At 42.2% G+C, this 15,337-nt stretch overlaps 1 protein-coding gene across 1 annotated transcript in view; it reads right to left on the bottom strand.

Moving 5' to 3' along the window:
* Positions 1-8,402, bottom strand: part of CFAP69 (cilia and flagella associated protein 69) — a 39,540-nt gene extending 31,138 nt beyond the window's left edge. The window contains exons 1-4 of the mRNA XM_066628505.1: positions 8,277-8,402; positions 3,925-3,987; positions 3,224-3,286; positions 1,404-1,513 (exon numbers count right to left, since the gene is read on the bottom strand). Of these exons, the coding sequence (XP_066484602.1) occupies positions 1,404-1,513; positions 3,224-3,286; positions 3,925-3,987; positions 8,277-8,402 (362 nt within the window). The remainder of the gene's footprint in view (positions 1-1,403; positions 1,514-3,223; positions 3,287-3,924; positions 3,988-8,276) is intronic.
* Positions 8,403-15,337: the final 6,935 nt, after the last annotated feature.

The following is a 15,337-nucleotide window of genomic DNA, read 5'->3' as shown; positions in this document are numbered from 1 at the left end:
TTTACTAGTTTGTATAAGACAAAATCCAAAAGAAAAACAAGAAGTGAATTGAAAGAGAAGGAGCATTTATAATATCTAATATAAATCACATGCCCAAACCAGGTTGTACATTGCTATTTATAACAGAGATGAAGGAAGATTAATTGAAAGTATACTCAGATGGTATGTATTTTCCATTCAATATGTAGTTCTAAGACATATAGTTCTAGATACATTCACAAAGCAACAATGTAACTACTTCTGAAAGCACACCCATCAAAGAGGTGTGCCCATAATCTAGGAAACTGTGGCCCTGAAATCAATTTGCCTTATGAGTTTGTCCTCAAAGTTCAGCATCATATTCCATCACTGGGATCTTTTTTCTTCTAAACAACTCTTAGGAGTTGTTCATAACTCAAAATGTTTTGTTTGTGTTCTCCTTTACCATTTCTTTCTGCTGAATCAGATATAAAACAAAACAAACCCCCAAAGGTAACAATCATTTGTAAGGGTATAGATCAGTCCTTTGGGAGAAACCAAAGGACACCAAAGAAAAATAAGTAAGTCATATATTATGCACTATTAGACAGGTTTTTATTTCTAAAACATCATAACTTTGTGAGACTCTCTGGCAATTGGCATTTGGTGAAATACAGCTATTTGCTCTCTTTTTTGCTTGAAACTTGTAGGCATTGTATTTGGAGACTGTCGATTCTGCTTACTTTTTCTAAAGAAGACATGTTCAATCCTTCTAACTTTCTCCAGCCATAATCCTGGAGAATTATGTCAGAACAAATGCTCAGAACAGATGCTCAGGTTTCAGTGGGATAATTCACAGCCCAATCCTATCCAACTTTCCAGTGCCAATGGGTTACATGCTGCAGTCTGTGGTGGAGGGGCAGTTACAGAGCCCCCTCAAGGTAAGGGAACATTTATTCCTTTATCTCAGGGCAGCATTGCATCAGTACTGGAATGCTGGATAGGACTGAGCCCTCATACATTAAAGCTATATTTAAGCTAACGTAATACAGACCTGAGAACAGGTATTCCAGCACACTTATATAAAGTTTTTATAAGTCTGATTGTATTTGAAATATTAAAATAATTGTGAAGATGCTTTTTCAAATAACAAAACACATTTTAACAAACTTAAGTTTAATCTCTTGGTGACATTAATCACCTGGCCAACCCATCTAAAGTAATGAAACACCTGTGGGAATCCCGTTTCCTTGCATCTAAGATGTAATTATAATAGAGACTCAAGTGCTGCAATGTCAGCTTTGTCTTTGCTGAACTACTAATCCCAAAGTGTTTGTGACCACAGGAATAAGACTTCAGGAAGAATCAGTAGATGAAGCTCACATAACAGCAATATGACTCTGTATATAAAAAAGCAGTGTTAAGATAAATAATGCAATGCTTACCCATATAATTTAAGGATTTCACATGTAGGTTCTATAAAGTCATGGAAGAGCTGACATTTTTCTGCACATTGGTTTAAAATGTGAGAGATCTGTGTTAAATCCTTAAGAGGCTTGGTAATGTTTAAGAATCAAGGAAAATGGTGAAGGGAAAGAATATGTGCAATAACTTCTTTAAAGAGATAAAAAGAGCACCTAAGACTACTAACTTCAAATGTTATGTAAATATAATGTGAAATTAAACACAAAGGTTTAAGCAGATAATAGGTGCCAGATTTTCAATAGTGAAGGTAATACTCAAGTCCCAGAGAGCTAATTTACCCACAGGATTCAGAAAAGCTTCCTTTGCCCTTAGTGATGCTAGTTTGCCTCCTCGTGGTGCACCCTGGATAGCAGGAAAGTGTGAGCTAAATGAACTAGCAATCAGCTGGCAGCCAGACCACATCATAGATTTCCTGGCTTTCTAAAACATGGCAAAGGAAAAGCAAATGTCCTTAATGAACATCATACAATTTATAGAGACTTACCAGATGGTAAGTTAAGTTGTTCTATCCTAAAAACTCTGCTTCTCGATTTCCCTAATAAATAAATACATCTGGCACCCAAACTATGCATTCTGACCCTATGATTGTCAAGAAAGCCACATTTGCCATTCATTATAGGAGTTTCTGGTTACAGATACTGGGAGACCCATGTACAAATGGAACTTTGGATTACAGACCACACATGGAAGCAGATAAGAACATAAGAACAGCCCCACTGGATCAGGCCATAGGCCCATCTAGTCCAGCTTCATGTATCTCACAGCGGCTCCACCAAATGCCCCAGAGAGCACACCTGATAACAAGAGACCCGCATCCTGGTGCCCTCCCCTGCATCTGACATAGCCCATTTCTAAAATCAGGAGGTTGCACATACACATCATGGCTTGTAACCCGTAATGGATTATTCCTCCAGAAACTTGTCCAATCCCCCTTTAAAGGCATCCAGGCCAGATGCCGTCACCACATCCTGTGGCAAGGAGTTCCACAGACCAACCACAGGCTGAGTAAAGAAATAATTTTTCTTTAGATCCCATGGAAATAAACCAAAATCACAGTGATGTAAAAAACAAATTATACATTTAGTATATTGTATCAGTCCATATTATGAATTTTAAATAGTTCAAGTACACATATCATATATACATGATAGACATTATCCAGATAGGAACATGAAGTGACTTCAATACAATATTGTCTACACAGCTTTTCTATAAGTAATGCATTAGGTCAGGGCTGACCTGGCTGTACAAGCATTCCATGTGGGTTAGTAAATAAGATCAGACCCTGTATCTGAACTTAAATAACCTAGGTTTGATGATGCCATCAGGTTACTTGATTGGACGAGTGAAGCCCACCTGGCCATTCTATCCCACCTCTTTACTAGATCGACAAGTTTGGCTGCCCAACTGGTAGGTACATGCCAACATCAGTAGGGGGTTTGGCTACAACAGACATGAAGAAGGACCAAATCCATATCCAGCACATGGCTGTGGGAATGGTGTTTTCCAAGGAAGAACAAGCTTTTAGGCTAGTGAACCATCACAGAAGCTTCTGGGCAATTAGGAAAGTCCAAAAATAAGGAAAACCCAGAGTAAAAAGGGGGCAGGGAGGAACAGGGCAGTCTTCATAGTACCATTTTCAGTTAGAGGAATCTGTTTAGGTGCTCATCTATCTGACATGTAGCAAACAAATGAATTCACAACAAAATATTTTGAATATTCTTTTTTTGTATACCATTGTTCAATTTTTGTTTCCAAAGAAGAAAGAAAAAAAGGATACAATCCCATATTCATAACGTTTTATAATCTTCTTTAGAGCTTGGAGCTGTTCTTCTGTATTACTCTTAAAAGTGAAATTGAAAATTGAATTACAGTTAAAAAGGAGGATGAATAGTGCTTAACAGGGTTTGCAGAAGCATGGTACTATTAGAGGAGGAATGGCCAACCTTTCAACTTTAGGGCTCTTGGACCTTTAACAATTGTGTAGAAAAGGGAATATCAGCAGGTGCAGCTTGTCGTTACACAAATGACAAGTTGCTACTACTGAAATTCCCTCCTCTACACAATTGTCCAGGACCACTAAAGTTGAAAGGTTGGCTGCTCCCGTACTAGAGGCAAGACAGTAGAGGCAAGCAGAGAGATGGATGGTCCAGAAGCTATTAAAACTACCCTAGATCTCTAGTGCACAATGGTAGTAGTGGGTCAAATGAGTCCAACCAATTTTCCAAAGGAAGCAAGACAGAAAGTAAAGCATAATATATCAGTACAGTAGTACAAATCTGTGCTTAACTTTACGTAGCTAAAGTGAATCCTTAGAATTAGGCTGCTCATATGCTCTTAATATCCCTCACCCTTGGATTGTCCAAATTTCATTCTGTTAACTATCATTGTGGCTCATGCTGTGTTGAAATAATTGGAAACCAAAGCAAATTTATTTGATAGATGTATAATAAGGTGTACTGATGCTCTATTCATACTTACTGATTCTGTTTCTTCAAGCAGTTTGACAACATGATTAAGGTCCACAGATTTCAAGTTATTACCCTAAAAAGAGATTAATTCAAACAATAAATATTTGCCAAATATGTAACATAGGCCTTACTCCATGACTGCCAATATCCTTGCCCCATGGTTCTGAAGAGATGTCTGTCACCTTCACTTTCAGCTATGGCTTATTTCACAATTTTGCGAAAGGATCATGCAAGTACATAATTGGGCATTTTGTCCAAAATTTACCACAAATTAGATTCCTGAGAATTAGAGCATTTGCATCTTAAAAAGAACTTATTGCTATTATTACTTATAATTACTCTCACTCTTATTGCTACTATCTTTATTTCTTATTACTGTTTTTTAAAAGTGTACAGGTAATTTTTAGCTTAATAGTCAGTATCTCCCAGGTGCTTGGCTTGCTGAGCTCTGACTTTCATCCTATACTCTAGCACAGGGGTTTCCAAACCCCAGTCCGGGGGCCAAATGTGGCCCGCAGCCAGCCTCTGTCTGGCCCGCTATCAGCCTCTGATCCCGAGAGCCTCTGGCCCAGCCGACCAAACACAACCGGAGTTGTGCTTGTGGGGTGGGGGAACGGGGGTCCATTTAAGTGTGTGCTTTATTTCTTAGGTGGTGCTTGGAGAAATCCTGGGTATTTGAACCCATTCATTTATTCATTCATCTAAGTTCTATCTCTAATGTGTTTATTTAAATTTTATTATTTAATTTTTTTCCCCAGCCCTCGACCCTGTACCAGATATTTGATGCGGCCCTTCGGCCAAAAAGTTTAGAGACCCCTGCTCTAGCATAAGATATAAGGCCCATGGGCCAGTTGTGGCCATGAGAAACTTTTTATCCAGTTCCCATGATAATTGGGCTGCCCAGCACTCAGCAGTGCCACACAGAGGGAGGAACACTGCAGAGTGGGGGGTAGACCAAGGGGGTGAAAGAGGGAAATGCAGTGAAAGAGGGAGAACAGTGTCATCTCCAGTGCACGAAGCCTGGTAAGGTAGATATAGAGGATAGACTGTTACCTATGCAGCAAATCCCTCCATGTCGCTGAAATGGTCCAATGGAAAGGCAGAAGCCAGTACGGTTGGTTCCAGCGGCATTGCAGGAGTTGCCAGAACGTTACTGTGTTCAGCCATGAACTACCTCAGGGACTCTGGGTCCTGCCTCGAGGTTGACTTCTAAAGCCTTTTCCATAACTGGATGTAGCCACAAGGCAGTGGAGGTTTGGGATCAGAGTTTTCCTTCTCTCAGATGAGCTGCCTTCCCAGGCTGATGAGTCCCATCTACCAGGTCAATGGGGCTTACTCCCAGGTAAATGGGGATAGGATTGGGCTGTCAGTCCTTTGACTGATCCAGCAAGGACTCTGAGGCTCTCTTGATTTTATTTTTAGTTCAAATCACTCCTATACACATCTTTTCACTTGCACTTTGGCTCCCCTTCTTGAGTGTCAAAGTGCTGATCAAGAGTGCTGAATGGTAGTAAGCTCCCAATCCTATTCTGGGTTAATAAAATACTCTCCAGTCAACACTGGTTCTTCATTTTATTCTCCCTCAAGGCAATATACAACCACATTTCAGCATCTTATTTAACTCATTCTACTCCCCACATCTATCCATAGGTTTCTTCTAACCCTTTCATGCTTGTTCGAGAAGCTAAACTCTAGAATTCTAGAGTTCAGAATATGTTATACCTACAAATCCCCATGGAACCTTGGGAAATCCAGTATGCTGCATATGGGCTGATCACTAATTATTCCAGATGCTGTGCTTCCCCTCCTTCTGGCTTGCAAAGCAGCACCAGTCTGCTACTCAATTTCAGTTGTTACTATGTTGCTTTACAGGTTTTCCCCCTCTCCCTATTACTGTAAATATTCCCTCAATAAACCATGCGTGGGTATTAGTTACATTTAGGTTCTGACTCTTTTTCTTCAATATTAAGAGATGTATGTGCCACAGCCCACACTTCCTTAACATGCAAGTCTCAGGGAACACATCCATGGTTAGTACACGTGTCCCAAAGCACTTATGGTAACACTTGATCTGTGGGATATGCGGGATATGCGGTAGAGACTTTGGTTAGTCAACCTTCACTCTAGAGCAGTGGTTCTCACCCTTTTTAGCTCGGGACCCACTTCTGAGAATGACAATCTGTCTGGGGCCCACCAGCAACCTGGAAGAGATGTCAGCAACCTGGAAGTGATGTCATAGCCAGAAATGACATCATCAAACAGGAAGTGACATCATTGATGTCAGAGCCGGAAGTGATGTCATCAAGCAGTTCTTGCCTAGAAACTCAAACTGTAAATGACAAGAGACAGTATTCCAGCTCAGAAGCTTCTAATTCTCCCTGTCCTCACTACCATTGCTATCAAGCAAAAAACAAAACTACATCTGGAAAAAAATATTTGTGTATTTATTTACTACTGTTTTTATTTCTGTCTTTATTTAAAAAATCTCAAGCCACTTCTTGTGTTGCGCTTGAAACTAACAAACATTGATGTGACTACTGATACTGCGCTCAGCACTAGGCAGAAACAAGTGCACCCTACTCATGCACCTGAATACAAGAAGTAGCTTGAGCTTTTGTAAATAAAGGAAATAAAACAGTAGTATCCCCCTCAGAAGGAAGAAAAGCAGGGACGCTTCCTCTCATTTCCCCCAAGCCTAAGCATGTCTATTCAGAATTGACTCCCATTATTGGCAATGGGGCTTACTCCCAGGTAAGAGTAGACAGAATTGCAGCCTAAGAGAGAAGTAAGAAGAGGGGAAGGGTGCACATCTGAGAAGCGGCTGGGGGAGCAGCACTCTCTCTTGGTGCTTCCCTTCCCCCCACATGCCAGGCTTGCCCTTCCCCCCCCCCCCGCTGCTCTCTTGGCAGCCAGGCAACCAGGGATCCCCCCTCACCCCAGCAAAGATATAAAGAGAGAACGTGCTAGCCAGGGCAGGAAAGGATCATGGCTTCCAGGCGATTTCAGAGAGGGAGAGACGTTGTGATGCAGGGGACGAGAACGGCAGTGGGGTGGTGGTGGTGGTTGCGATTCTGCTTTCAAGGTAGGCTCACAAGAGGGGAGATCGCAGGGGTCTGCCTCTACTTACCCAAGCTCTGTGTCCAGGTCTCTGCCTACACTCTCCAGCCCAGTCCAGCTGAGGGGGGGGGGGAAGCCTGGCTGGCTTGTCCACGTCTCTCCTGGTCCTTCTTTGCCTGCAATCCAAGCCTGGCCCCCCTGAGGGAAACCTCTGAGTGCAGAGGGAGGTCCAGCTGGAAGGCAGCAGCACGCTTTCTGGGGAAATGTGGCACGCTGCTTTCTTTGCACATGTGCAAGCCGCTCTTAGTTACGACTCAATGCCGGGAAGTTTAAAATGGCAATGCCCAGGCTTTGCCCGCTTCCAAAATGGCATCACCTAGGTCTTTTGCCATCTTCCAAGATGGCTGCCACCAGCTTCTCACGACCCACCAGAAATCGGATCACAACCCACCAAGTGGGTCCCAACCAGTGGTTTGAGAACCACTGCTCTAGAGGCTTTTATCCTAACCCTAAAGATAACTTAAAATTATGTGAAGTCAATGGGATGGTTTAAGTGCACTAAAGAACCCTAAGGCAGTGGGTCACAAACTTTAGCACTGGACCCCGCTTTTTAGAATGTGAATCTGTCAGGACCCACTGGAAATGATGTCATGTCAGGAAGTGACATCATCAAGCAGGAACATTTTTAACAATCCTAGGCTGTGATCCTACCCACACTTACACAGGAGTAAGTCCCATTTACTATCAACGTTAAAAGCATATACAGAGTATCCTGTTGAAAGTACAGATCTGTTACATTTCCCCAAATGCAGTCACGCCCCATGGTAGCATCAAGTCTAATATATCAAAAATAAAATACTGAAATGAATGGGGGCCAACCTGAAATTGGCTTTGACCCACCCAGTGGGTCCCGACCCACAGTTTGAAAAATAGTTTCTGTTAAAAGTACAGATCTGTGTCATTTCCCCACATGCCATGCCATGTGCCATATGCCATGGTAGCATCAATGCATGCTGAGGGGAATGGGGACCCACCTGAAATGGGCTCACGACCCACCTAATGCGTACTGACCCACAGTTTGAGAAATAGTCTCTGTTAAAAGTCAGATTCGTCTCATTTCCCCACATGCAGTCACGTGCCACGGTAGCATCAATGCAAGACCCACCAAGTGGGTCCCGACCCACAGTTTGAGAAGCACTGTCCAGAGGACTTTCCTGCTGCTCAGGGGCGAGGAGGAGGGACGGGGTCTTTCCACCCGCCCCAAACCCAGCGCCGCCCTCAGGGAAGGGGGAGAGGGAGGCTCACCTGCCCGAGTTCGCCGCCACCGAGGTCCCCCTCCAGGCGGGAGGACGAGGAGGCGCTCCTGCGTCTGTCGGCCAAGGAGGGCGACAGGAGGCCGGGCGCCGGCGCGGGCCGGGCCGGGGACGCCATGGCTCCAGGCGAGCAGCGCGCTCTCTCAGCAGGGCCGACGGCAAAACAGGCTGGGCGGCGCGGTCGCCATGGCAGCGGGAGAAGCCGGCGCGTGAGGGCGCCCCGGAGGAGGCAGAGGGAGCGCCGAACTCCCAGCCAGGGAGAGGAAGGCCGCCCGCTCCGCTCCCCCTGGGCAGGCAGCGTGGCCGCCTCCCAGCACGATCCCCCCCCCCGGCTGCCTTGGTCCCGTCCCTCAGTCAGACTACTAGCCCCTCCACACTTACCTGCGAGCAAGCCCCATAGACCGCAATGGGACTTACTTCTGAGTAGACGTGCAGAGGACTGGGCTCTGAGGCTGCCTCCTGTCCACACTTTCCTGGGAGTAAGCCCCACTGACTCTAATGGGACTTACTTCTGAGTAGACATGCCTAGGCTTGGGCTCTGAGGCTGCAATACTTTGCACACTTTCTTGGGAATAAGCCCCATTGACTGTAATGGGACTTACTTTTGAGTAGACATGCATAGGATTTGACTCTGAGGCTGCAATCCTGTCCACACAATCCTAGGAGTTAGCCCCATTGACTATCATGGGACTGACTTCTGAGTAGAAATGCATAGGATTGGGCTCTCACATTCGTGTGACACTAATGTGGTGTTCTGGTACTCTTATATCCTAAAGAACATCATGGACAAAGTGACCAGATGACATAACCGCAAGAGGACCAGGCACCCCAGAATGTAGGACATCCAAGAAAAATGTAGGACATGACAAAATAAAAAGCTTAAAATCCTCACATATTGATTTCATGTGGTTAATTTAAACACTATATTATCACTGGGCACTGCCTTTGAAGGGGTTTAACCTTCCTGATGTGTTAGGCTGCAATCCTATCCACACTTTCCTGGGAGTAAGCCCCGTTGACTCAAGTGGGACTTACTTCTTACATCTGCATAGGATTGGGCTCTTAGTTTTGCCATCTGGGGAAAGTATAAAAATATGCTGCTACCCAAATTTTGAAATGGTCCAATTGTAGGATCATATGTACATATGTGTAGTTTGACTCTCATATCAGCATATGCCTCAAGGTTTAAAATTCACAACACACTCATTAGGCAGTTTATTTAAACAATTTATACCTGAATAAACAGAGGAAGATGCAATTCTGGTTGCTTCTACTCCAAACAAGCCTAACTGTGAGCAAAAGGATAGTTGAATCTGCTGAATATATAAAACAAATGACATAGTCTTTGTCTTGGACAGAATTCTTGGTGTGTTCAACTTTTGCTTACTGGGTTTCTGAGCACATTTTGTTCTTGAGCACATTTAATGAGCACATTGCAAATGCTTCATTTTCCAATCACCATCTGCTTGCTTTATTTACACCCGGAATCTAAACACATTTCTTGAATGTAAATCAAATTCATGGATAAATATTTTCAGTTTATGTGTTTTTAGATCAAGATGTCCAGGTCATAAAAAACGGTAACCACAATTATGTCAGTCTTGTCTGGATTTAGCTTCAGTCAGCTTACCCATGTCTCATCGTCAATCACAGTCAGAGGCTGAATAAGTACTAAAAGTTTCAGGGTTTCTTTCCTTCCTTTTTAATGCTTTCAGGCCTCCACAAAAAATTTTTCTCCACTAAGTTAAGACAAACATTTTTCTTATTTAAACTCAACCACACATTACCTTCAATTATACTGCATTGCATAATAGAACATTTTTCTTATCCAGCTTGTTCCCAAAGGAGGAAGTATAGATCGTTAAGAGCACCTTGATAATGGCTTTATGTAATCTGAATCAGAGAGGTGCTTAAAAGAACTCAAATGTATTGAAAAAAACAAAATGGAGGTTCACTTCAGGTATGTGAAACAATGGTTTGGTAATACAAGTTCAGCAGCTAGTGAACCTTGGTTTCAAATGCTCCCCTCCCTTTCCTTCCTTATTTCACATACAAAGAGAGGAGATTTAAAGCTTCTCTTTGCAGTTTGGAACAAACTGCAATTTCTCATTTTATCCAAATATGAGTAATTATGGTTTATTCAAATCACAGTTTGAAACCATTGATTGATCTTGGTTTCATATTGGGACAAAATGGGAACCTCTAGTTTTCTACAAACCATAAAAGGAAACTTTCACTCTCTTGCAGCCCAATCCTAATCTTGCACAGTGCCAGAGCAGTGCCTGCTCCACCAGTACTAATTTGTGTAAGCAAATTACACACCAAAGCACATTTGTGACAACTTGGGGGTAGGCAGTGCAGATGGGAAGGCCTGTGCCATCCCACCAGCACTGAATCCACAGCGAACAAATGTTCCCTTTTTCAGAGAAGACCTACAACTGGCTCAGTTTCATGTGGCCCTGCTGTGCCAGCACTGGATAGCTGTTATGCAAATAAGGTAGGAAAGACATTGGAAGCGTGAACTCAGTACAGTATTTGCATATAATGCTGAACCTTGGTTTTATATATCCCCTGAACTGGATCATAAGCTCTTCATCAATGATAAACATAAAAGGCAAAATATTCAATGTTAGCTTTTTTTATTGATGGCAGTAAAAGGGATTTCTAGGGAAAGATATGGGAAAGCTCTGTGGAGATGAACAAGTATAAAGTTACAAATTAACAGCAAGTATTGCACATAAATCCGTGAAAAATTCAAGGCATAAAATTAATACACAAAACATATGGAATGGAGATATATGTTCACATTGGTTCAGTGTGTAATCCATTTTTTTTTATATATAAAAAGATCCTTATAATCTTATCCAACATCCAACATATTGTTCCAGTACAGAATTTGGAATTTCTTGTAAGAGGAGCATGCTAAATTGTATCTGTTTGCAAGACTAGCATAATTTTGTGTTTTGTGACTTTGTGCCTATTAGTCATCTCCCTTTTCAAGACCTTCTGAATTAACACACAAGATTAGTTTGTACATGTTAACTATTTGCTCAGCATGGACTTCCTTGATGGCCTTGGACATGCCCTAATCTCTCAGTTGAATTTTCCCATCTGTAAAATTATAAATACATTCCCTAGAAACATAACATCTACCCCGGTGTTGTGAGAGCAAATTTAATGACTTTAAAAGCCCTTTGTATATTTACAACCTTTCATTTCAAAAGAAATCAGGAGGCTTTGTTGCCAAGTACTTTGTTTCTGTACCAGGCTGTTATTTCAAAGTACACCTTACTAAGAGCTAAAGATTATGTAAAGATTTAGGGCACAATCCTAACCAACTTTCTAGCATTGACATAGCTGTATCAATGTGGCATGCACTGCATCCCACAGTGGGGAGGCAGTCAAGAGGGCCTCAAGGTAAGGGCAGGTTTGTTACCTTAACTTGGGGCTGCATTGCGGCTAAGTCAGTGCTTGAAACTTGGTTAGGATTGTGCCTCTAATCAATTTCCTATATGGATGTCGATTGTCCAGCTACATATGCACCTATTTCTTACCATTTCATACCTGGATGTTGGTTATGACTGGGAATGATTCGTCTACTGAAGCTTTAACTTTGAGAGAAGCCTTAGGTGTTCACAAGTTCAAAGGATTGTATCAAATTGAAACTGTATATATATTACCTAGCCTTTTTAAAGCTGATAGTTTCACTCTCATTACAGATCACAATTATTGGGAAAAGAAAGAGCATGTCTCCTTAAGGAATTTTTAATTTGTTTTTATTAACTTGATTAGGGATGCTTTTATAGATAATAGCACACTGAACCTGTATAGTTACCAATGTTCCACAAATGAAGGCTGTCTATTCTGATTGTAACACATTACATATTTGTACAATAACATTTTTTTTTAAAGTGATTTTGCCCCAATCTCTGGGGCTACATTGTTACAATCAAAAGACAAACTCACAGTAAAACAATCTTAATTAAAACAATTTATCTGTGATCAATTCAAATACATTAAGCTACAGCTGACAAGGAAGTCTGTAAAATTAAAAACACATACAAATTGAAATCATTTGCTGCATTTTTATGAATAGAAAAAAAATCATTTATCCATGGAAAACAGAAGTGCCTAATGGTCTACAAATGCCATGGGCAGCACAACCCTAATGCTGCCTGAGCCAGCACAAGTCCCAAGTCTCACAAATGTGCCACAAAGCATGTTCATGGCTACTAGAGAGAAGGCTGGGCCAGCACACAGATGTGCACTGGCCCAGTGCTGGGATTGTATGAGTTTGTGCCGGCCTGGACAGACTGGCACAGGGGTTGGGAGAGGGTGGAGGGAGGGAGGGAGGAACAGAGGTGGGGAGGGGGCATTTCAGAGTGTGGTGCTGCGTCAGGGTAAGGGGACTAAAATCCCCTTACTCTGAGTTGCATCCTGGGCCACACCAAACCTATGCTGGTCAGTTAGATTGCGGCCTTAAAGTGTTTTTGCTGTATGTGAATTATTTTTTTCACACAAGAAGTATATCAAGCAGCATTACAGCACTACAGATGCTATAATGAGAAATAAAGTTATATTAATTTTCAGAGGAAATTGATAAAATATTTGAAGTTTTGTAAAAATATATAGACTAACAATATACATTTAAACTCTTCAATAATTTATATGGCTTATACCTCAATTCATAGGTTTCACTGAAAACATTGGGAGATACTTCTATGTCATAATCTTCATGATCTGGGTTGGGTTAATGAACATATACATTACACAACAAAATATAAATATATGGGCACAGCGTTGAAGCCACAGACCCTTGCATGAATATTTTGACTGAAACAGTATGAGCCAGCTAGGGTTGACAGATCATTCTAGAATCAGACAGTAGTTGAGAACACTCTTTGATAAATAATTATAAACTGCAGTATTTGGCCACAGTGTGTTTATAACTGTATTGCAATCCTGTGTGACAGGCTTATACACACAAGAAAGACCTGCACACATTTAAGTGGATTGAAAATTGCACCGTGAAACGCCAAACCAATTAACATGTGACTAAACTCTAGACAGGTATGTAGCATAAATATTTCCCTATTTCATTGACTGTATCCCAAAATATAATTGTAAATATAGCCTTTTTGAATAAACTTTAAAATAAAAGAATATATCTAAATCTTCATACAAACAGTTTGAAAAATATTTGAAGCTAACATTTTCCTCCAGACATTTTTTGAATCTAGATTTAATACATCAAGAATCTTTCCAAGAATTTACATCCAGGTGCTAAACAGGCCAGTTCTGATCCAGACTCAAGGCATTTTCTGAGATGAAAAGCTTCCACATGCACCGGTGTGGACGTGCACATGCACATACATTTCTTGGTGCGTGTACTAAAATGTCCCTATCACAGACAGAATGGGAAACATCTGCACTTCCAGGAATTTGGGTGCATGATGAACACGACCTGGATTGTGGCTATGAGTTTCAAAGGGCTTTATATTTCCTAATAAAGATCACCAGATAACAGTTTACCAGGAGATCTCATTGGGAGAAAATTCATTATCTCCAAAAGTGCTCCACTGTGCTGACATGACTCTCTCTTTTCAATGCATATGACAAGCTGCCAAGCCCTGACTGGCCTTAGGCATACCTGGGAATTGGATACAGCACAGGCCACAAGTTTTCAAAACTGCTGCAGGTGGTGTGTTATACCTGGCCAGGAGGTGTTGTAACTCCTCAATTGCAAAACAATCTTAATCGGGAATAGGCAGCACCAATGCTGGTTCCAATTTATTCAGCTCTCAGGTATGCTGGGTATTTGCCAGGGTTTAGAGAGGAGGCACAAAGGGAAGATACCTTTGTAGATCACACCCTAAAACTGTTTTGGTTTTTGGATCAAGATGTTAACGGTTATTAAAATCCTTCATTAATATAAGCTTCTACCCTGTAGCTGCCTTTTAGGTGGTAAAGGAAGAGTACTGCTAGTACTTATGTATGCCTGCAAAAAACAAGAATAGTTCTTGTGGCAGAGCAGCTTTTAAACTGATCCCTGGGGGAAAGCCGACAGGAGCCGAGGGGCATCCGGTTCGGAACTCCTCATCTCTATGGGATGAGGATGGAGAGGTTAGAGAACAACAAGGCAAAGGCAGGGTAGGAGAAGAAATTGGGAATGGTAACATGATGGGATGTGAGAGACAGTTTGGCACAGTGAGAGGATGCAGGGACAAAGGAGCTAATAAGCAGCCCATCCTGGGGCATTCCATGTACAAATGCTTTTATGCAAATGCCTGAAGTCTCCGAGCAAAGATGGGAGAACTGGAAAGTCTGGTGACTAGAGAAAATATTGACATAGTGGGCATAACAGAAACCTAGTGGAATGTGGAAAATCAGTGGGATACCACAATCCCTGGCTATAAACTCTACAGGAGGGATAGGGAGGGGCGTGTTGGAGGTGGGGTGGCTGTTTACATTAAGGAAGGGATAGAGTCCAGCAAAGTAGAGATGGAAGGTGGGTCCGACTCCACCAAAGAATATCTGTGGGTTAAATTACCAGGCCTCAGGAGCGATGTAGTACTGGGGGCGTACTATCGTCCTCCATACCAGAAGGGGACCTTGAAATGAGAAAACAGATCAGGGAGGTGACAAGGAGGGACAGGGTTGGAATCATGGGGGACCAATTATCCTCATATAGACTGGGTCAATTTGTGTTCTGGTCACGAAAAGGAGACCAGATTCCTTGACATGTTAAATGACTGTGCCTTAGAGCAGTTAGTCATGGAGCCCACCAGAGGACAGGTGACTCTGGATTTAATATTGTGCGGTACTCAGTACCTGGTTAGAGATGTCAATGTTACGGAGCTGTTGGGGAACAGTGATCATGCTGCGATCTGTTTCGACATGCACTAAGTCTAGGAGACTGCCCGCATGGCTAACCAGCTAAGTTAGAGAGGCCTTAAAGGGCAAGGAAGCTTCCTTCTGTAAATGGAAGTCTTGCCCTAATGAAGAGAATAAAAAGGAACATAAACTGTGGCAAAAGAAATGTAAGAAGGTGAT

Source organism: Tiliqua scincoides, chromosome 5 (assembly GCF_035046505.1).
Source record: "Tiliqua scincoides isolate rTilSci1 chromosome 5, rTilSci1.hap2, whole genome shotgun sequence".
Classification (NCBI taxonomy): domain Eukaryota; kingdom Metazoa; phylum Chordata; class Lepidosauria; order Squamata; family Scincidae; genus Tiliqua; species Tiliqua scincoides.
Note: the sequence above shows the minus strand (reverse complement) of the source record. Positions and strands in the feature narration are given on the sequence as shown.